The sequence below is a fragment of the Symphalangus syndactylus genome, chromosome 3 (assembly GCF_028878055.3).
Source record: "Symphalangus syndactylus isolate Jambi chromosome 3, NHGRI_mSymSyn1-v2.1_pri, whole genome shotgun sequence".
Classification (NCBI taxonomy): Eukaryota; Metazoa; Chordata; class Mammalia; order Primates; family Hylobatidae; genus Symphalangus; species Symphalangus syndactylus.
Window position 1 is genome coordinate 80,150,714 of NC_072425.2, and position 22,017 is coordinate 80,172,730.

General features: G+C 46.1%; 1 protein-coding gene and 1 pseudogene across 3 annotated transcripts; one reads left to right on the forward strand and one right to left on the reverse strand.

Annotated features, from left to right (window-relative positions):
• Positions 1-1,848: 1,848 nt before the first annotated feature.
• On the reverse strand, positions 1,849-8,242 carry LOC129479372 (spermatogenesis-associated protein 31A6-like). 3 transcript variants are annotated; one of them, XM_055272381.2, is made up of 6 exons: positions 8,012-8,200; positions 6,814-6,907; positions 6,186-6,246; positions 5,317-5,930; positions 2,376-4,881; positions 1,849-2,195 (listed from the first exon to the last, which is right to left on the reverse strand). In XM_055272381.2, the coding sequence occupies exons 1-6, from the start codon at positions 8,198-8,200 to the stop codon at positions 2,000-2,002; spliced, it is 3,660 nt and encodes a 1,219-aa protein (XP_055128356.1). In that variant the 3' UTR covers positions 1,849-1,999. The 3 variants fall into 3 exon arrangements, with proteins under 3 accessions (XP_055128356.1, XP_055128355.1, XP_055128357.1); XM_055272380.2 differs by having other exon boundaries at positions 2,376-5,930; positions 6,814-6,871; positions 8,012-8,242; XM_055272382.2 differs by having other exon boundaries at positions 2,182-4,881.
• Positions 8,243-18,664: 10,422 nt separating this feature from the next.
• Positions 18,665-22,017, forward strand: part of LOC129479376 (ubiquitin-conjugating enzyme E2 R1-like) — a 58,198-nt pseudogene continuing 54,845 nt past the window's right edge.

Below are 22,017 nucleotides of genomic sequence, written 5' to 3' on the forward strand. Positions count from 1 at the left end.
GGCAGAGAAAACTCCCTCTAGAGACCTGGCTCCTCCTGTCCCTGATTTGTGGAGACCTCCTGCTTTCCCATATGGACAGGGCCCAGAGAGGGGGAAAGCTGTGCGGAAAGCAGACGGAGACAGCAGGGACGGGCCCTGCCCTGCCCACACCCTGCCCATTCTGGACAGGTCACTTCCAGCTCCCTTGTGTGTTCAAATCCTGCCTGCCTGCATCTTCCCCTGCTGGTCTCTGGGGCAAGCAAGGACATCAGGCGCCAGGGGAGATTTGCTGTGTGACCCCCAGCTCAGCTGCTGGGCCCTTGTAAGTCACCACCTCTCCCCAGGGAGCAGTCCTGGGGCTACGTGTATATTAAAGGTCACCAGACCCCGACTCATGCCTGGGGTTCTCTAGTCCTTGCTTTTTCACCTACCGTCAACACATCCTTTAAAAAATTCAATAGGTGGGCCAGGCACCATGGCTCATGCTTGTTATCCTAGCTCTTTGGGAGGCCGAGGCCAGTAGATCACCTGAGGCCAGGAGTTCGAGACCAGCCTGGCCAACATAGCAAAGCCCCGTCTCTACTAAAAATATAAAAATTAGTCAGGCATGGTGGTGGGTGACTATCATCTCAGCCACTTGGGAGGCTGAGGCAGAAGAATGGCTTGAACCCAGAGGCCGGAGTTTGCAGTGATCTGAGATTGCACTACTTCACTCCAGCCTCAGCAAAAGAGCAAAACTCTGTCTCAAAAAAAAAAAAAAAGTTCAATAGATTATTATGTGCAAGGTTATCAAAGATGTTAAGAAATTCATCTTCCTTATTCACTTTGCCTTCTCACTAATATGGCCCTCTGTGTTGGGGGTAAATGTGGTTTTTCTAGGTCTGTGATCTGGGAGCTGGAGCAGGGATGGACCCTGGGGTGGGGCCAGGATGAGACACTAGGCCCCCTAAGCCTGTCTGAGGGGTTGGAATGTCAGAGTCTCCTGGGTCGCCGCACCACTTATGACTCCCTCACACACACCACATCACCTCCTCTTCAGTTCTCTGTCTGCATCCTACAGAGTCCCACGATCAGAAGCCTCTGCACACACAGGCATACCCTACTCCATTCACCCAGAACTACTCTGAAGCTGAGAGACACGTAGGTGAGATAGACAAAGGCCGGTAACCCAGGAGCAGGGTCATTCACTCATCTGGGGCAGGGGATTTCATGGCCCTCAGCAGCCTCCATGGACCCCCGGGCTCCAGACCCCACCTACACATACACAGAGCTGGAAGGTCTGTCCCCACTGCCACTCCAGAGTGCGAGAAAGGGAGAGACAGTGGGATGGGGACTCCGTGCTTCACATGTTGGCTGAGCTAAGAGGGCCCATCTCCATCCCAGCGTTTGTCAGGGAGAGTAGGGGCTTCCCAGGGCAGACATTACCTATTCTCCACAGGATACCCAGGGTCAAGACTTCTCCCGCTTCTGAACTCAGAGCCCAGCACTCTGCCACCTAAACTTCCACTATTTTGTGACACATGAAGCTACTGGGCTATGGCACTTCCTGGAGCCTGCATGGAGATGTTCAGCCCTGTGACATCTCTGCAAACCTTCTCCCTACAGCTGCATAAAGTTTGAGGTAGACAGTAGTAGTGGAAAGATGGGTTGAACCTCATTTCAGAGTGGGATCTTCATAGGTTTTTCTCATCTTGTTTTTAGAATTTTTGGTTGTTTGTGTAAAGACAGTATTACGGAAGCATAAGGTTCAGTGAAGGAACTCAGGATGAAGGTGGGCTTACAGCACCACTGTCAGCATCCCTTCATGTCCTGTCGCTTCCAGAAACCAAACTCACACCAAGCACGGCACAAATAAAAGCCATCATCCTCTTATGAATTAAAAACCATATATACTGTGGAATATTAAATGTTCTGCATGTACTAACATGAGAAAAAATATTTTTTCTCTACAGAGTGAATTTTTTCTTGGGGATTTGTTTTTCTCTAGGGAAGGCTAAAAAAGAATTTGTGACTGACAAAATCAGATACCTTCCCAAAGAAGACAGTGCCTTGGACAGTGGTGATGGTGGCTGGAGGCACCGGGTGTCTTTGGCCGGTGCTGAGGGGGACTGACTGGGGATACAGCTTTCTTGGGGAGCAAGAGTTGGGGATGTCGCAGGCCCCATTGTTCACTGTTGCACCGGACACTTTTCAAGGGCTGCTGATCTCTGATTTGCCTCTCTCTGTGCCTTGGACAGTTGTGATGGTGGCTGGAGGCACCGGGTGTCTTTGGCCGGTGCTGAGGGGGACTGACTGGGGATACAGCTTTCTTGGGGAGCAAGAGTTGGGGATGTCGCAGGCCTCATTGTTCATTGTTGCACCGGACACTTTTCAAGGGCTGCTGATTTCTGATTTGCCTCTCTCTGTTGGGACAACCCTGGCTCTTGAGAGTGGCTTCTTGACTGCTGGCTGCATAGCTCAGCATTCTGCTGTGTTCTGAGTAGAAGGGGTGCCTGTGGTTGCAGGGAACTCCACAGACGGGGGCTTGAGACTCCCGTTTGTGCTGATTTACCTTTGAGGCGTGGTGCGCATGGCAAAGTGACATTTTCTCCTCCAGTATGTGTCCAACTGCTGTCATGAGCTCCTGAGCTTCAGCACTGCTGCTGTACACACGTGATCTCTTTTTTACTGTTTTTTGACTCTCAGCAGTGACTGGTGCTTGCTTACTTTTTTTCTTTGAAAAAGCCCACTCAAAAAATTTCTTGATGTTTTCTCCAAAGTGGCTTACTGAAGGGGGCTGTTTCTTTGATGGCAGTAGCTGGATGCCTTCATCCTGATGGGTGTCTTCTGTTTCTCTGACTGGTGTAACTTGAGGAGTCCTCAATCCTTCAAGCCTCTCTTCATGTTTTTCTAAGTTTTCATGTTTTTCTAAGCCCTCGTAGGGCTTCCTAGAGTTCTCATTCTTGTGAGTAGAGGGAAACATCGGCCTTTGGCTCTCGCATGAGCCTTGACAGTTTGGGTTCTTGACCTCCTTGTGTCCCAGGTTGCTCCTTCTGGCTGCCGTGAAGTCACGTAGCTCCAGGGAAGCCCCCATGTTCCCAGTAGGCATGCTCTGGAGATGGCCCTGGGGCACCTGAGAAGCCAAATTCTCTGAAGGATGGGGCAGAACAGATGCTTGCCCATCTGGAAGGAGCACAACAGCAGCAGAAACTTGAGGCTGAGTCTCTGACTTCGTGGCCATTCCAGGCTCAAATTCACTAACAACCTCCTCCCTAAGGCACAGCTTTCTTGGATCTTGGGAGACAGACACTGTAGGGAGTAGAGAGCCTTTGCTGGTCCCTGGAGCCTCAAAACCACGCACATCCTCACTTGTGGCTTGGAGGTTTGCCAGCATACAAGTTCCCAAGGGGACTCTGGGTTGTGGCACTGCCTCCCTGGTCTCTCCAGCCTTTGAAGATTGGGCTCCCAAGCTCCTGCTCTGCTGGGTGCTGCCTGTGAGGCTGTATGTGAGGGGCTTAGATGGCCACCTGCCCTCCTGTCCAGCTGAAGGAGCCTTCAAGGGCCCATGACCATTCCAAGATGGCATCCCTCGTGGGACCATCTGGAACTGCTCACCTGCAGGTGAGGAGGCCAGAAGACTCTCTGGCGTGTGAACAGATGCTTTGGTCAGCACCTGCTTTCTCAGACTTGCCATTGGTGGCTTTCTAAGGGACGTGGCCACCTCAACTTTTGAGCCAGCCCCAGATTCACAGGTGGCTGAGGAGGGACCGGCAAGCTGTGTAAGGGACAAGGATGAAACCTTTTCCAGTTTAAAGCACTGAATGGGCTTGAGGACCGTGAGGGGTAGACCCCACCTGTGTTTGACCCATAACCTCACAATGTGGGCTCCCAGCACCTGCTGAGCACACGGCTCAAGGAAGGAAAGCACCTGGGCTGTGTTCACACAGGCTTTCCCACTTTCCGGGGCTGCTAGATTGCTGGTTTTCACGTGGGTGTTGGGCACGGGAAAAGCCTGGTTGGCAGCAAGCCAGGATTGATGCACAGTCAGGGGGACCAAGCCCTCGTTGGTCTGGCTCAACCTCCTGCCTATGTGGGCTTTCAGGAGGTTTTCTACACGATTCCTCTCTGTGCATTTCAGTAAATCACTTCCCAAGTCACTCCTCAAGGGCTTCCTCAAGATCCTTTCCGACTCCTCAGAGGTGGCCCCCAGAACCTTCCCTGGGAAGCTTTCCATGCCCCTGGATAGATATTGCGGGGTCTGCCCCAGAATTTGCCCCAGATGTGGGCACGGGTCCTTCTCTAGCTGGAACTTCACCTTCTGTGCCTCCTTGCTGCTTTCGTCTGTGGACATGGAGGACTGCGAGGGCCTGGGTTTGCCCTTGGCCTGACTTGTCTCTGGCGATTCGTCCCCAAGCTGCATCAGATCTGGAGACTCTTGGATCCTTCCCAGGTTGCCCCAGTGTCGGATGATCCACTTTTTTATGTGATGCTCCGGTTGTCTCTGGAGTTCAGGACTGACTGGAAAGTTCTCAGGCAGAATGGATGTCAAGCTTTCCTGAGGAAGGTTAGGAGTGGAGACATTACGGATGTCCTGAGATTTTTGGACCCTAGAGGGTAAAGCCAACCCACCTTCTAGTTGTTTCCTCACCAAAGGCCATTCAGGGTGCTGAGTTTCAGGTAGGGAGAGAGCTTGCACTTTGTTCTGTGATGCAGGGCAAGCTACTCCAGTGTTCTTAATCAGGGATGGAAAAGCAGGAGATAGGACTGGGAAAGAGGATTGAAGGTGGGCCTGAGCCTCGGCCTGAGCCATAGGTGTGGGCCGGAATTGGGGTGTGGATGAAATAAGGGGTTGGGACTCGGGCCCCAGATGGGACAGGGGCTGGGCCTGGTAAGGCAGTGGGGACAGTGTAGTATCCCTTTGAACTGGGCTGACATTGGACATTTCATTGAACAAGAAAGGAGGAGACTGTAAAGTATAAGACCTGTCAGTTACCCAGGCATTAGCCACCAGGGACTCGCTGTGCAGAGAGGGGAGGCCCCAGAAAAGCTGGCTATAATGCTTCCGAAAACTCTCCTGCAACAGCCTAGGATCTGAGAGCTTCTGAGGACTGGGCAGCTGTTTCGAGTTCTCTCCCATGTTCCAGAAGGGTTTTGGGGTTGTGGTGTCCTGCTCAGCATCCAATTTCACTAAATTCCCCAAAGAATTTAAGTGCTTTTCTGGGGTCATTTGGTCTGTAAATGATCCATCATTTTCTTTTTCTTTCCAAATGTTGACCTTGGCTCTTTCTGTGACTTGTATCCCCACGGCATGCTGGCCATCAGAGCTGAGCAAAAACGGGCTACCAGCTTCCATCTGACAGGTCTCTGGTGGGTGGTGGGAAAGATGATCTTTCTGGACTGATGAGTTGAAGGCGCACCAGGTTCTGGTTGTCTCCTGCCACCAGGAGGAGGCAGAAACACGACTGACTGAGCCGTCAAGGCCTGCGATGGCTGGGACAGAAGCCGCCAAATCTCCATGTGGAGACAAGCTTTGAGGGACGGTGCCCAGTGGAAGTGCTGCCTCAGGGGATGGAGTCATCAGTGTGGAGCCCCGCAGGGGGGGAGCAGGGAAACCTTTCAGAGGAGGCGGAGAGCAGGCCAGAGGATCAGGCGTGTGTGGTGGGTGAGGGAAAAGCGCAGGTGGCTCGGGTGAGGGCTGTTCTAGGGGAAGGGAAGGTTCTGGTGGCTGGGAGGCACATAGGGAGGAGACTGAGGTGGTCCTTGGGCCTGGTGATGGGGTGGAGGCCAGATCCTGAGGATGCTTGGCTCGAGGATCCGGGGAAGCTACCAGGGAGAGAATGGGAGCAGCATCTTCCATAGGCTCATGAGAGGATGGGGAGGCTCCATCAGGTGCTCTTCTGCCCACCTCACCTGGGGGGTCTGGACCGGAGAGCTGAGAAAGGCCACCTTTGTCAAGGTGTGGCCCCAGGAGGCTGCAGGAGACAGGAGGCATGAGCTGCAGCCAGGAGCAGGTGGGGCCAAAGAGCAGAGTGGGCGCTCGGGCCACAGCCCCTCCACCACCCCACACCCTGAGTGCCCGATTCTCCTGCTACCCCTCACCCCAGGGTTTTAGTCCCATCCTCTACCCCCCAGGTCTCCCCATCCCAGGTCAGCTCCAGGCTGCCTATGGCCCTGGGGTCGCATCCCAGCCCTGGTAGGAAGGATGCAGGGAAGGGGAAGTGCCTCACCTCTGCAGGTGTGAAAGCAGGTCCCAAGTCTCCTCCAGGCCTCTCGGGCACTCTCTACAAGCTGGAAATCCGGAGACCGGGTTAGGGCAGTGAGGGAGGGGCCTGGGATCTCACAGGAGGCTGAGTGGCTGTTTCTTCAGGGAAGACCATGGGGAATTAGACCCCGGAACCCACACATCTATGTCCAAAGCCACATGGCCCAACGGTAATAGCAAGGCATGGAGGGCGGGGCTTTGTCATTCACAAAGGGCTTCCACACACAGACCCCCCACCCCCACAGTCCTCACAACTGCCCTGTGGGGAGAAAGGACTGGGGTGGTCTCAAAGAGCTATGGGCCTTAGCAGAGTTGAACAGATGTTCCCAGGGAGCAGGAGGCCCCTTCACCCCCCTCCGCATCCAGGCAGGCATTGGTCTCCCCAGGACACACACACTGCCCCCTGCTGGGTAATGCCCAGTCCCTGGCCCACCATGGCTTCATTCCGGCATGGAATCTGAGAAGGACCCGGGGTTCTGATTTCCTTCCTAGGAGCCCCCACCTCAGGCTTCTTCAACTGACTTCTTCAGAGTCAGTTCCCTCCGGGACAGACGAGATCAAATTAACTCTAGTGTGCCCTGGCAGAGCCTTACCTCTCAGACTGTGGTTTTTCATCCTGCCTCTGGGCCTCCCCCTCCACCGTACTGGACACTGGGAGACATGATGACGTGGGGAGACAAGATGACGCTGGGAGACAAGAAACGGCGAGGAGCTAGGACCGGCTCTCCCTCTCCGCCCCCAGCCCAGCCGCAGCAAGCTGCACTCACGAACCGCATGGCTGTCTTAGTCTTGCTCAGGGAGCTCTGTGTGCTTCCTCCCACTCATGTTTAAATGGATGACAAACTCCTTTTCTTCTTAGAAAAACAGGAAGGGGGGCCGGGCGTGGTGGCTCACGCCTGTAATCCGAGCCCTTTGGGAGGCTGAGGCGGGTGGATCACCTGAGGTCAGGAGTTTGAGACCAGCCTGGGCATGGTGAGACCCCATCCCTACTACAAATACAAAAATTAGCCAGGCGTGGTGGTGGACACCTGTAATCCCAGCTACTCAGGAGACTAAGACAGGAGAATAGCTTGAACTGAGGAAGCAGAGGTTGCAGTGAGCCAATATCTCTCCATTTCACTGCAGCCTGCATGACACAGCGAGACTCCGTCTCAAAAAATAAAATAAAATAAAATAATAAAATAAAATAAAATAAAATAAAATAAAGTAAAAATAGCACACACACACACAGGGATTTTCAATATGAGGTCCACCACGGACGCCGTCAGTCCCTGTTCCTCCTCTCCAGGAACACCCAGGCTCAGGCCCGCAGGCACTGCTGAGCTGTCAGGTAGGATTCTGCTTCCCAGGAGACCAGAGGAGATGTCAGGCCCTGGTGGGAGGCCCTCGGGGGCCCAGCACAGGCCCGAGTTCACCCCACACAGAGGAGGGTGGGCCCCAAGCCACCTGCCTCAGAAAGTGGCTGATGAGCCAGGGTTCAGGGCCTGGTCTCCGACAAGGACCTCCCCAGTCTCATGACCGGTCCTGGGGCTGAGTCCCGGGGTTTGATTTTGCCTTGATGCCTCCTGCGCTCCCCCACAGATGGACTGAGAGCTTGGAATGGAAATCCCAGTACAGGATCTACCCCTACCAAGCCCTGGCTGCCCTGCCTCTCCCTGGAAGCATGATGTTCTGGTGTCTTCTGAGACTTCCCATCGCAGGAGTCTCTCCACTGGATTTGGAAAAGTGGAACTAATAATAAAAAGAAAGGAGAGAATCAAGCTCTGTGGGTTTGAACTGAGGGCTCCTTACCTTTCTCTTCCCAGGCGATGGTGAGGGGGGGTCGTCACAACGGAGGTAAGAGAAGTAGGGGAGTAATAGGAAGAATAATCCCAGGGCAAACACCAAGGTGAGGAGGATATCCAACACCCATGGTGTGGGGCTGGGGTTGTTCAGCGATGAGGCGCTAAGTAGTTTTAAAGGAAAGGGAAGATTCTCCATGTGAATAGGCGCGTTGCTTTCAAGCAACTGAGCTCTGGGCATCCCGGTGGAGACTAGGGACTGGGGCCCAGACCTGTGTCACAGAGCTGGGGCCTTGACATCACAAAGGGCTCCTTTGTTGGGGAGGGGCAGTGGGAGGGGGAGGGGTGCTGGGAGGGGGGCAGAGGGTGGGGAGGTGCAGAGGGAGGGGGAGGGGCAGGAAGAGTGGGAGACCAAAGCACAGCCCCTCTCCACCCCCCAAGCCGGGGATCCCCCCACCCTCCCACCTTCCACATCCCTCCTTCCCACTAAGTTTTGTCAGTGATAGAACTCAGCCAATTTTCTATTCTTTCTCCCTGGGACATAGATATTACCTGGTTCCTTTTATCTATTGGAGACGGTGGCTTGAAGTTACATATTTTATAGCCCTTGAAAATCTGAAGTTCTGAAATTTTGGCTATGTACCAGGGATTTTTATTCTCAGAATCTCGTTCGTCCTCAACTCCAGCTTTCCCACACAATGTTTTTGTCTTGTATCAATACAGAGACAAAATGCAAATTTCTTTTACTTTTATTTGGTTTTGCAAATTTTGAATAGTAAGTTTTAAAAAATTATTTCTATCTGACTTTCAATCAAAGGGACCTACCCACATACAATTAAGATTTTTTTTATCTTTTAAAATTTTATGTACTTATGTATTCATTTTATTTTAAGTTTCAGGATACATGTGAAGGACATGCAGTTTTCTCACATAGGCAAATGTGTACCATGGTGGTTTGCTGCACCTATCAACCCATCACTTAGGTATTAAACCCAGCACGCATTAGTTATTTTTCCTGAAGCTCTCTCTACCACCGGCCCTCCCCTGACAGGTGCCAGGGTGTGTTTTTCCCCTCCCTCTGTCCATATGTTCTCATTGTTCAGCTCCCACTTGTAAGTGAGAACACGTGATATTTGGTTTTCTGTTCCTGTGTTGGTTTGCTGAAGATAATGGCTTCCAGCTTAATTACACACATTAATAAGTGTGTAATGAAACATCCCCTTTTAAAATTTAAGTTCATTTCAATAGATATGGAAATAATAGAAAATGCGTCTGACATCAAATTCCTAGGAAGTACAGTCAAAAAAAAAAAAAAACCAGACCTTTAAAAGTATTTGAATAAGTAAATGTTGCAGCCAAACCATATCACTTGTTAAAAATGCACATGTTAACCATTGTATCAAAACCATATATAAGCTTAGATAATCAATTTCAGTCAGATTATTCCTTTTATTCTTTAAATGATGGAGAACAGTATAGCCATAGGCTTTTGGTGACAATTTTTCCCTTGAATGAATGAAAAGATGAATTTATTTTTCTCAAAGAATTCTGTACCATTATGGGAATAAAAGATCAGCAGTTGTAACAGGGAACAGCCAAAAAGCCTGAAATAACATTGCTGTTAAGAATTAGCTGTTACAAAATCGCCCCAAGAAATCTCAGTGCTCCACAAACTTCACATGGCTGAAGGCCATAATTATTATAAAAGTTGAACTATGTTAATTCAGAGATCACTGTCATTACTACTCTCAAGTACCCAAGAGTCATGCATAATCCCAGAACATCACGTACCTAATCAGAAATGGAGAAGTAATGTCCTTTTGAATTTTATACCTCTGGGGCTGCCCATAAAAATTTTAGGATTTTGAGCTCCTTGAGGGTCATGATTTTTACCTCTATTCTCTTTGTGTCCACAAACATCTAAGATATCAGTAATGTTATTAACTAATTTGCTGACAGAGGAAATCGAATAAAATTTAAATATATTTATTCAGAAAGTAATAAAATTTAAATATATTTACTCTGAATACATGATCTTTAGAATAAACTAATTTTTCAGTGATTCATTCTGCACAATTGTAAATCTTTTTCGTAGTAACCTCAGTTTGCATGACTTTAAATGGGAAAACTCACATTTTAAATGTATAATGAAACATCCTCATTTTTGATTTGAGTTCATTTCAATAGATATGGAAATAATAGAATATGTCTCTGATGTCAAATTCCTGGGAAGTACAAGCAAAAACAAATGCCAGATCTGTAAAGTATTTGAATAAGTAAATGTTGCAGTCTGTACGTTATCAGTTAGCTATGATACAAAAAACAATGCATGGCAGTTGCTTGTCAATTTTGTGATTTATTCAGAAACATACATCTCTGCATACACTTACAGTTTTATGCAGTAAAGCCAAATGTCAAAAGCACTGATGTTACTCAAAGGAAATGTTAAGGGGCTAAGGCTCACCCCAAATTCCTTCACAAACCCATCCAATCCTGTGAGTGTTGAGTGGCCTTCATGTCGCAGCCTGCATCCTGACAGGCCCTGTGAGACCCATCCCGCTTCATGGAATGTGAGTCAGCAGCTCAGAGAAGGACAAGGACATCTACATAATTGGCTTGAAATATTCAACTTTTCAAAATTTTATATTTTTATACATATAAATATATGTTCTTAAAATGTATTTTTGTTGTTCTATCCGAAGAGAAGTGCAATACTTCTTTAAAAATATTTCTAAACAGACCAGGGCGGTGGCTCACACCTGTAATCCCAGCACTTTGGGAGGCTGAGGCGGGCAGATCACGAGGTCAGGAGATCGAGACCATCCTGGCTAACACGGTGAAACCCTGTCTCTAATAAAAACACAAAAAATTAGCTGGGCGTGGTGGCGGGCACCTGTAGTCCCAGGTACTCAGGAGGCTGAGGCAGGAGAATGGTGTGAACCCGGGAAGCGGAGCTTTCAGTGAGCTGAGATCCCGCCACTGCACTCCAGCCTGGGTGACAGAGCGAGACTCCGTCTCAAAAAAGAAAAAAAAGTTTCTAAACAAATGATGATGAAAATAAGAAACTGAATACAGTTACAAACAATGAATTTAAGCATTAGTTTCTTCTACTTTATACTATATGTGAATTTGGTCTAGAAAATACAACATAAAAGAAAAACCAAACGTTGAGCATTACTAAAGTAAAAATGTTGAATGGAATACTTTATTATTTATTTATTTGTTTGTTTGTTTGTTTGTTTATTGAGACATGGTCTTACCCTGTTGCCCAGGCTGGAGTGCAGTGGCATGACCGTGGCTCACTATAGTCTTGAACTTTCATGTTCAAGCTATCCTCTGACCTTAGCCTCCTGAGTAGCTGGAACTACAGGTGTGTGCCACCATGCCTGGCTAATTAAAAATAATTTTTTTTTTTTTTTTTTTTTGTAGAAACAAGCTCTCACTATATTGCCAGGGCTGGTCTCAAACTCCTGGGCTTAAGGGAGCCTCCTATCTTTGTCTCCCAAAGTACTGGGATTATAGATGTGAGTCATCAGGTGTCACCTGAGTGATATATTTTAATTATGTACCTAGCACATGAGTTTCAAAGTTTCCACTCTCCAAGAATTTTCATAAGGTCAGTTTAATTATTAATAGCATGTTTTACAATTATAGAATTAATGCATAAATACAGTAAAACAAAACAAAACGTGAAACTACAGAATTGTATGAAATAAAAAATAAGAATATTTCTTCTGTCTCTATACATTTTCCATCTCTACCATGTTCAACGTATTTTTATTACTATTATTATGAAAAATTTAAAGAATATACAAAAGGAAATAAATAGCATAATGAATGAATAGTATAATTAACTCATTGACCTAATTCCAAGCTTCAGTTTTACACAGTCCTAATTCCTCTGATCTCACTTCCCTGACATAGATTTATTGAAGAGCATTTCTGGCATCCTATCATTTCATCCATGAATATTTTAGTATCCATCTCCAAAGGGTAAGGATCCCCTTTTTAAAATAATACATGTAAAAAATTAGCCAGAATTACTTTCTTTGAACCAAAATCCAGTCTCTGTTCAAATTTCCCTGATTGTCTTACTTTTTTTTTTTTTTTTTTGAGATAGAGTCTCACCCTGTCACCCAGGCTGGAGTGCAGATCTCTGCTCACTGCAACCTCTGCCTCCTGGGTTCAAGTGATTCTCCTGCCTCAGCCTCCCAATTAGCTGGGATTACAGGCGCCCACCACCATGCCTGGTTAATTTTTTGTATTTTTAGTAGAGACGGGGTTTCACGATATTGACATGTTGGCCAGGCTTGTCGGCCAGGCTTGATCTCCTGACCTCAAGTGATCCCCCCACCTCGGCCTCCCAAAGTGTTGGGATTACAGGTGTGAGCCACAGTGCCTGGCCAGTCTTACATATTTTTTCACACCATTTTTCTTTTTTTAAAAAAGCAGAATCCTTGTACGGATATTATGATGGACTGCAGAGTCTCTAAAGCATTCTTCATTCTTATTCTTCCCCTTCCATCTTTTTTTTCCATGCAATTCATTAAAGAAACTAGGACAGAGTCCACAGTGTAGATTTTTATGATTGTGTCGTCACTGTTGTGTCATTTAACACGCCACTCTGACATCAGTATTTTCTGTGAAACCCACATGTCAGGGGTGTTGGGCAGATTTGTTTGCTTCTGGGTTTGTGTTTCCAACACTCAGACTCAGGACCTGGTAACAATCCCCTATAGCAGTTCGTAACTATTTGCTTGATTTTGACTGAACACCAGAGGGCAGTGCAGGTGGACACCAAGAGCATTGCTGTCAACACACAGAAGCCTGTGGGCACAGGGATCCTGCACTGCGAGGCCAAAGCTCCCTTCTCTGCTCCCAAGCAATCTCTTTCCCTCCTCTGAAGGACAGCCACATACTCTAAGTCCTAACCTCTGGAGTGCACTAATGACCAAGAGGTGCATGAGCACCAAATGTGAGAGGACAGGAGTCTGGAAACCTAGCACAGGAGTCTTCTCAGAACCTTAGGGCATTCCTACTGTTGTGAGGGTAGGAGAAGAATGCCTAGCCAAGGAAACAAATATTTAGTGTCCAATATGAGTAAGTGCCATGGGGAAGAATAAAGCAAGGAAGGGCAAGAAGATGCCCAGGATGGACAAAGAAGCTCTCATTGATAAAGAGATATTAGAACACACATCTGAAGGTAGCGAGACAGTCAGCCTTTCAGATATCTGGAGCAAGCTTGTTGCACTAAGAGGAAAGAGCAGGTGCAAAGGCCCTGGGGCAGGAACATGCTAGTTGTGTTTGAGGGGGGCAACAAGCTGTTGTAACTGGAACAGAGAGAGAAGGGGGAAGATGGTAGTGAATGAAATCTGAAAAGCAACAGATTATGTAAGATTTTTAGGCCATTAAAAGGACTTTGGCTTTTACTCCTGTGAATCAGAAAGCTACGTGACTGGAGTGGGGTAGTGCTTTACTAAGAGGAGCAGTGCTCTCTAACAATTTTTAAAGGATCACTCTGGTTGCTGAGTTACAAATACATAGAATGTGTCAGCTGGGAGATCAATAGGGAGGTGATTGCAATCATCTGGGGTCGCTGCTACACTCTGTCTTAGAAACTTGAATGGTTCATGCTTTTTATTTTAGGCAAGTTCATCACCATTTGCTTTTCAGATACTTAATGAATCTTTCAGTCTATTTAGAGAATAAGGCATGTGTTGAAATGATCAGTACACGGTATTAGAAAATGGAAGGCCGTGAGTATAATAATGGAGGCGCCCTTAGGGGCAAAGTGAGGCCAGGAGAGGAAGGGACTGCAGCCAGCTTGGCAGGTGAGAATGGCATAGGACAGGCCTTCCTTGAGATGGTCACAAATACAGTCTTATCAGTTTTCACAAATAAAACCTTACAAATTCTCACTGATAAAATGCTATAACATATCCTATACCATATGCCAATTTAAGATAGGTTTTACTCCAATGAGTTAGGTTATCTGTAAATAACACATGGTCAAATCCCGTATGTATGTGTAGCAAATACTTTCTCAGTGTCCTGTTGTTTTTAATCCAGCATGTTCCACCAGCCTGGCCTAGGCTAGGGCTGGCACCTAGATAGTCATTAGGGTAAGTGTGTGTTTGTTTTGGGGGGTGTGTGTGTGTGTATGTGTAAGACTCATTGGCTCTACTCCAGGGCCCCTCTAACAAAATTTCTGGAGGCGGGAATCAAGTGTGATACTGATTTGGAAACCACCAATTCAGTTCACATTCTTCTAGTCCAGTCTGTAACAGCTGCCTTCATGACAAACTGAATGTTGAAAGCTGTGGAAGGTGCCGGTAAATAAAAATAGAGGTGGAGGGAAAGCCATTTCAGACAAAGGGGATAGAGCACTAAAAAACATAGGAGTCAGAGCGGATTGGTTATGCAGTGACTTCTGATGGCCTTTGCAAGTGTTCAGTGACTGGATTTGCCTGGAATGTGGGGTTCAGGGTCCTTGGAAGAGAGTAGGTAGAAATAAGGTTTTGGAGTGTGTGAAATTAGATTGTGGAGGGCCTCACATGTTGAGCAAAGGACACTAAAGTTTATTTTCTAGGTAATTGGGAGCCAATCAAAATTTTTAAAATGAATGATGACACCACAGAACTATGGTTCAAGAACTCCACACATCTGACAGTCGTGTGTAACAACAACTGTTGTGTTATGAGTCCAGAGATGAGAAAGCTTTCTGCAGTCATTCAGGAGAGAGGGGGTTCGGTGCTTAAATAGAAATAGGCCACTGGGATGTGTAGGTTGGAATGAATGTGAGAGACAGAAGACATGAAGAGCAGAAGAGAAAGGACAAGGTCAAAGGTGGCACTGGGGTTTTAAATACAGGAAATTGGGACGATGAACCAGCAGCCTTAGCAAGATACAGAAGAAAAAAGAGATTTAGGAAAAATGTAGTATGGGTCAGCCAGATTTGGGGATGCCGATGCCATAACCAACTATAACCAATGGAAGATGATTTAACACAGTTGTAAGTATCTTGAAGCCAATGGTCTTTTAGATGAGAAATAGTCTTTCATTTTCAAATTTAAAACTTTATTCTTAAAATGTATACATTTAATCCAGAATAACCTATGGATATGTATTGAATAAATGTGTTCATTTTAAATTTATATCTGATTTGTAGTGTCCCATTTCACTATAGTTTTCTGAAGAAATCTCAGTTCTTTATGCAAACTGTATCGTAATAGTCAAGAATTTAAGATTACTTTCATGTTCAAGGTCCTATCTCCAATTATCCTCATTTAACACGATTGCCTTTTGGCCTACTTTCCATCTTACCATTAACATTATATTTTTTAATTATCCTGAATCAAATTTCGATTTAAGAAACTCCAAAAATAACAAAAATTGGAAACAGCCTATAACATTTTAGGAAATCAAGAAATATATTTAATTGTAACAGCCAGTTTCATACTCCACAAGAGAAGAATAAAGCAAAGCCTGATCAAGACGTTCCTATAACACAACTCAATCACCTTTGAGCCTTTATTCTTTACCAGTCTCTCTATTCTCTGTGCCTATTTTCTACTCTCCCTGAGCAGAAATTTAAGTGTCACATTTTGCCAAGGCCTCCATTACATGAGTAATGAGTGCTTACATATATTGATATCCCCTGATTTTCTGTTGGTGAAGTTTCCAGGAACATTCATTCTTTTGGGAGGAGTAGAGACTCACGTAAAGGTCATGCTATGTCTCTTCATCTTCCATCCTTCAGAGACTACTGGTGGCCAGAACACCTATGTGGGAGAGTGGGTATGGGAATTGGGGTGTGTGGATAAACTCTGTTCGGGAGAGGCTCTCAAGGATCTGTGAGTCAGAGGAGTCACCTATCTTTAGGGTTGCACAAATCTAGCACCTTTTATGAAAACTGCATTCACCCAGAATGTGAAAAGAAAAATGGATAGCTGAGAACTTTTAAAATTCAGCAACAGACACCTGCCCACGAATCAAAGAAGCTCAGAGAACACCAGATCCTACTTTCCTACTGTCATAAATTAGGTAGTTATTTTATTAAAATAAAAAGATAGGGCTGGGCGCTGTGGCTCACACCTGTAATCCCAGCACTTTGGGAGGCCGAGGCGGGTGGATCACAAGGTCAGGAGATCGAGACCATCCTGGCTAACATGGTGAAACCCTGTCTCTACTAAAATTACAAAAAAATTAGCCGGGCATGGCAGCGGATGCCTGTAGTCCCAGCTGCAGGGGAGGCTGAGGCAGGAGAATGGTGTGAACCTGGGGGATGGAGCTTGCAGTGAGCCAAGATTGCACCACTGCACTCCAGCCTGGGCAACAGAGCGAGACTCCGTCTCAAAAAAAAAAAAAAGATAGAAAATAACATTGAACTTGAAGGACACTTTACACCAAATGGACCTAAAAGGCACATACAGAAACTTCACCCAACAGCAGCAGAATACACATTCTTCTCAGGGACACATAGAACATTCTGCAGGATACACAACAGGTTAGAGCACAAGACAGATCTTTGCAAATTTAATATTAGAGTCATATCAAGTACCTTTTCAGACAACAATGATATGACACTAGAAACCAACAATAGAAGGAATTCCAGAAAATGTACGAATATGTGGAAATTAAGCAACATGGTGCTGAACCACCAACAGGTGAATGAAGAAATTAAAATTAAAAGAATTAAGCAACATGCTCTTGAACAACCAATAGGTCAATGAAGAGATTAAACAAGAAATGTAAAAATATCTTGAGAAAAACAAAAATGGAAACACAACATACCGAAAGTTATGAGATGCAGCCAAAGCATTTCTAAGAGGAAAGTTTATAGCAATAAACATCAACAGCAAAAAGAAGAAAGATCTCAAAGAAACAACTTAGTATTATGCCTCAAGGAAATAGAAAAAGGAGAACCAATTCTTCCAATGTTAGCAGAAGGAAATAAAATAATAAAGATCAGAGCAAAAATAAGTGAAATGAAAACTAGAAAATGACAAAAAAGATGAACAAAACTAAGTTTTTTAAAAATATAAAACCAATAATCTTTTAGCTAGACGAAGAAAAAAGGAAAGAAGACTCAAATAAAATTAGAAATGAAAAAGGAGACATTATAACTGATACCACAAAAATACAAAGCATCATAAGAGACTATTACAATTACATGCCTTTACAAAAATCATTTTTTCATTGGCAGCAACATTGGAAGATGTTACACTAAAAGAAATAAGCCAAGACAAAAAAGACAAAAACTGCATGTTCTCACTTATATGTGGAATCTAAAATAATCAAACTGAAAGAAGCAGACAGCAGAATGCTCCTTAGCAGAGGCTGGAGGTGTGGGGTGGAATGGATAGATACTGGTCAAAAGGTACAAAGCCTCATTTATACAAGAGGAATAATAAGTTTTTTTTTCTTTGAGATATATTCCAAAACTTGGTGAAAACAGTACACAGTAAAGAATTCTACATTTTAAAAATCACTAAGAGTAAATTTCAAATGCATTCCCCATTAAAAATGACAAGTATTTGAGGTGGTGGATGCTAATTAGCTTGATATAATTATTCCAAATTGTATTCATAAATTATACCATCACTTTGTACTCCATAAATGTACACAACTATGATTTGTCAATTTACAATTTAAAAATAAAAATTAAAGCACAAGAAAACACAACACGTGTGTGTACCTATGCATGTGCGCGTCCATATAAGTGCACACACACACCCTCGCCTCCATTACTTTCCAAAATGGACAAATGTGCAATTATTTTGACTTAGGCTCCAAATATCTAATCTGATTCTAATATTTCCTTGCAGAATTATCAGTGGCCACTTGAGAAAGGAAGGGCTAGCTGGCAGACTACATCAGCTCAGGATTTTTAAAAGATGACTTTTTAATTTTGGTGTGTGTGTGTGTTTGTTGTTGTTAATGAGAGTTGGAGGTGATGTTCATTAGCAATGGAAATGAAGTCTGGTGGTCAATGCTTCCACACTGTCTAAAACCCTGCAGCTGAAAATAAGGGGCGTTATTCATCTGTAAACTATGTTTATATGGTCTTTACATCCATAATTCTCTATATCTTGTGCTGTCTGATATAAGAGAATTCAGAAGAAATTCTCATAAAGCAAGTTGCCTCTTTAAGAGTTATCAGGGCCGGGCACGGTGGCTCAAGCCTATAATCCTAGCACTTTGGGAGGCCGAGGGGGGCGGATCACGAGGTCAGGAGATCGAGACCATCCTGGCTAACACGGTGAAATCCCGACTCTACTAAAAATACAAAAAAATTAGCCGGGCGTGGTGGCGGGCGCCTGTAGTCCCAGCTACTCGGGAGGCTGAGGCAGAAGAATAGCGTGAACCCGGGAGGCTGAGCTTGCAGTGAGCCGAGATCGCGCCACTGCACTCCAGCCTGGGCGACAGAGCGAGACTCTGTCTCAAAAAAAAAAAAAAAAAAAAAAAAAAAAGAGTGATCAGGCCAGAGCTGGTGGAACGCTCGGGGTTCCCGGCGGCGAAGCAGAGGAGGAGGCAGGCGGCGGCCCTGGTGGCTCCCCCCATGGACGGTGCGCGGCCCGGCCCATCTCGCGAACTCGCGGTGGTCGCGCCGCCCCGCGCGCCGCCCCGCGCGCCGCCGACCCCGGGCCCCTCCGCCGCCGCCATGGCTCGGCCTCTAGTGCCCAGCTCACAGAAGGCGCTGCTGCTGGAGCTCAAGGGGCTGCAGGAAGAGCTGGTCGAGGGCTTCCGCGTGACACTGCTGGACTACCGCGACCTGTACAACTGGGAGGTGGCCATCTTCGGGCCCCCAACACCTACTACGAGGGCGGCTACTACAAGGCGCGCCTCAAGTTCCCCATCGACTACCCATACTCTCCACCGGCCTTTCGGTTCCTGACCAAGATGTGGCACCCTAACATCTACGAGACGGGGGACGTGTGTATCTCCATCCTCCACCCCCCGGTGGACGACCCCTAGAGCGGGGAGCTGCCCTCAGAGAGGTGGAACCCCACGCAGAACGTCAGGACCATCCTCCTGAGTGTGATCTCCCTCCTGAACGAGCCCAACACCTTCTCGCCCGCCAACGTGGACGCCTCCGTGAGGTACAGGAAGTGGAAAGAGAGCAAGGGGAAGGATCGGGAGTACACAGACATCATCCCGTGAGGGCGGGCGGGGGCGTCACGGGAGGAGAGACTCAGATCCGGCCTGCACCCCAGCCCCTGGTCCCACGGCCGCCCAGCCCCACCATCCTGGTGAGGGTGGCGGAGCTTCCTGGTGCCCATTTACAGGGTGCCAGTCACAGATGGAGGCCGGGCCGAGTGGCGGAAGGTCCAGCCAGGTTCAAGCCCAGCTTCTTGCCCCTTTTCCTCTTTTTTTTTTTTTTTTTTTTTGAGACAGAGTCTGGCTCTGTCACCCAGGCTGGAGTGCAGTGGCGCGATCTTGGCTCACTGCAAGCTCAGCCTCCCGGGTTCACGCCATTCTCCTGCCTCAGCCTCCCGAGTAGCTGGGAGTACAGGCACCCGCCACCGCGCCCGGCTAATTTTTTGTATTTTTAGTAGAGACGGGGTTTCACCGTGTTAGCCAGGCTGGTCTCGATCTCCTGACCTCATGATCCGCCCGCCTGGGCCTCCCAAAGAGCTGAGATTACAGGCGCGACCCGCTGCGCCCGGCCTTTTTTTTTTTTGGAGACAGAGTTTTACTCTGTCGCCCAGGCTGCAGTGCAGTGGGGCGATCTCGGCTCACTGCAGCCTTCACTTCCCGGGTTCGAGCAGTTCTCCCCCTTCATTCTCCCGAGTAGCTGGGATTACAGGTGCCCACTACCACGCCCGGCTAATTTTTGTAATTTTTAGTAGAGGTGGGATTTCACCATCTTAGCCAGGCTGATCTCAAACTCCCGACCTCAGGTCATCTCCCCGCCTCGGCCTCCCAAAGTGCTGGGATGACAGGCGTCAGCCACTACATCTGGCCTGGTGGTTAATGTTTTCATAGATTCTTCCAGGCTTTTCAGTTTAACGCATGCCCGTGCTTTAATGAAGAAATGGGATCGTGCTGTGTGTGCCCAGTGACTATTTATTAGTCAGGGAACATGTGTCCGTGCTGTAATGAAGAAAAGGGGTCGTGCTGTGTGTGCCCAGTGATTGACTGTTAGGGGTGTTGGCCTTCCTCGTGTCCGGAGTGCGTCCCTGCAGGCTTTTGGCCTGGCGAGCTCTGGGTATGGCTGTGCAGCCGCCTCCCGGCGCCTTCTGTACCTGCGGTCCACTTCGCCTGCGTGGCTGTGTGTGGTGACCCACGGCTCTCCCTCTCCTCCCGTCACCCTCGTGCCCCAGAGCTGAGCCCCACAGCCCCTTCTCTTGGGTGCCTGTGTTCACATGAATGTGTAAACACGTGCGTGTCTGTGTACAAACACGAGGCTTTCTCTATGGGTTGACGGCCTTAACGGTTCCTGCTCGTCCTGTTACGTAGAGGCCCTTCTTATCCATTTTTTTTTTCTCAGAGTGAAATTGCATAGATTTCCTCACAGAGGCCTCACCTACATTTGTTGGTATTTTGTATAAGCAGAATCTTAAAAACAATCTTTAAAATATTGCACACATAAAAAAAAGAGTTATCAGTCACGTTTCACTAGAAAAGTATAAAACACAAAGTTACAATAAAATGACACTATGGGGAAATAAATTCGACAGAGACAGCTGATATATATGAGGTTGTAAACAAAAGGAAAAACCGGGCTTTAGCATGGATTTGTTCTGTTGGTGTAAAGAAAGAAAGAAAGAAAAAAGTAAATCAAATTCTACTTTGTTGTTTATTTGGAAAGGATTTATCTTATCTTAAAAAGTACTACATTTTGTTGACTTCTAAGCTCATTACTTTCTGAAGAGCTCATGATAGTTCTTATTCATTTAGTGTATTCAAATACAACACTTTATCTCACAATCGTTGAGGGGGTACAAATGTAAGTCTTCAAAGAATGATATAATCATTAGAAATACATCAAGGAATAAGTACAATAAGGCAAGTAAATTTACTGATGTCCCATCAGAGATAAGTGGGACATTGCAAATTAACAACAATGGAGAAACAAACCACAGTTTATTTTCTTACTTTATGAGACATCCTTTTTGAATTTTTAAAAATTATAGAGAAGTATCTTTAAGTTGGTGTAGATGCTTAGGTATTCAAAAGGAACTTACAAAAATTTGAAGCAGCCCACTTCATTATTTTTCACAATAATAACCAATATGAAACTTTTCCTGGAAGACTAAAATCTTACCACAAAATATTAAGCAAAAACATTGGGCACTTCTTATATAAATACAGTCTATTTTGAAATGGTATGCTTTTTAATTTTTACAAACATTTTCACTTTCAGATAATTTCACATGTGCATAAAAGTTGAAAAAATACGCAAAGAACTCCCATATACCTACCCTTTACCCAGGTTTATCAGTTGTTAACATTTCATCACACTTGTTTATTCTACACAGGTATTGATATAGATATACACACATTTTTTTCTGAATTATCTAAGAGCAAGATGCAGACAGTATGCCCCTTTATTTCTATACACTAGTGTAGATTTCCTAGGAACAAAGTCATTCCTTGAAGGAGGAAATTTAGTGAAGCTTTCTGCACTAAATGACATTCTGAGCCAGCTGATTTGGCCTTGTGACCAATGTGAGGGACTATTTAACTTTGTATTTTTTTTATCTCCTTCTTTCTTTACACCCAGTTATATTGTTTTCCATTTCGTTTACTCGCATAAATGTCAGATTTGGCCATGTGATTTATCAAGTTTATCAGAATATCAACTTGAATCTTTTCTCTAACGTTTATCTAAATAACTCAGGACAATCCCATCCTTCCTTCTCTCCTTTATTCCATTTGCAAAGTTAAAAAAGCCTCAATTATGGCATTTCATATTCATAGTAGTACAGATAATACATTTATATCACGGAAAAGAAACACATTTTAGGCCAGGCACAGTGGCTCACGCCTTTAATCCCAGTACTTTGGGAG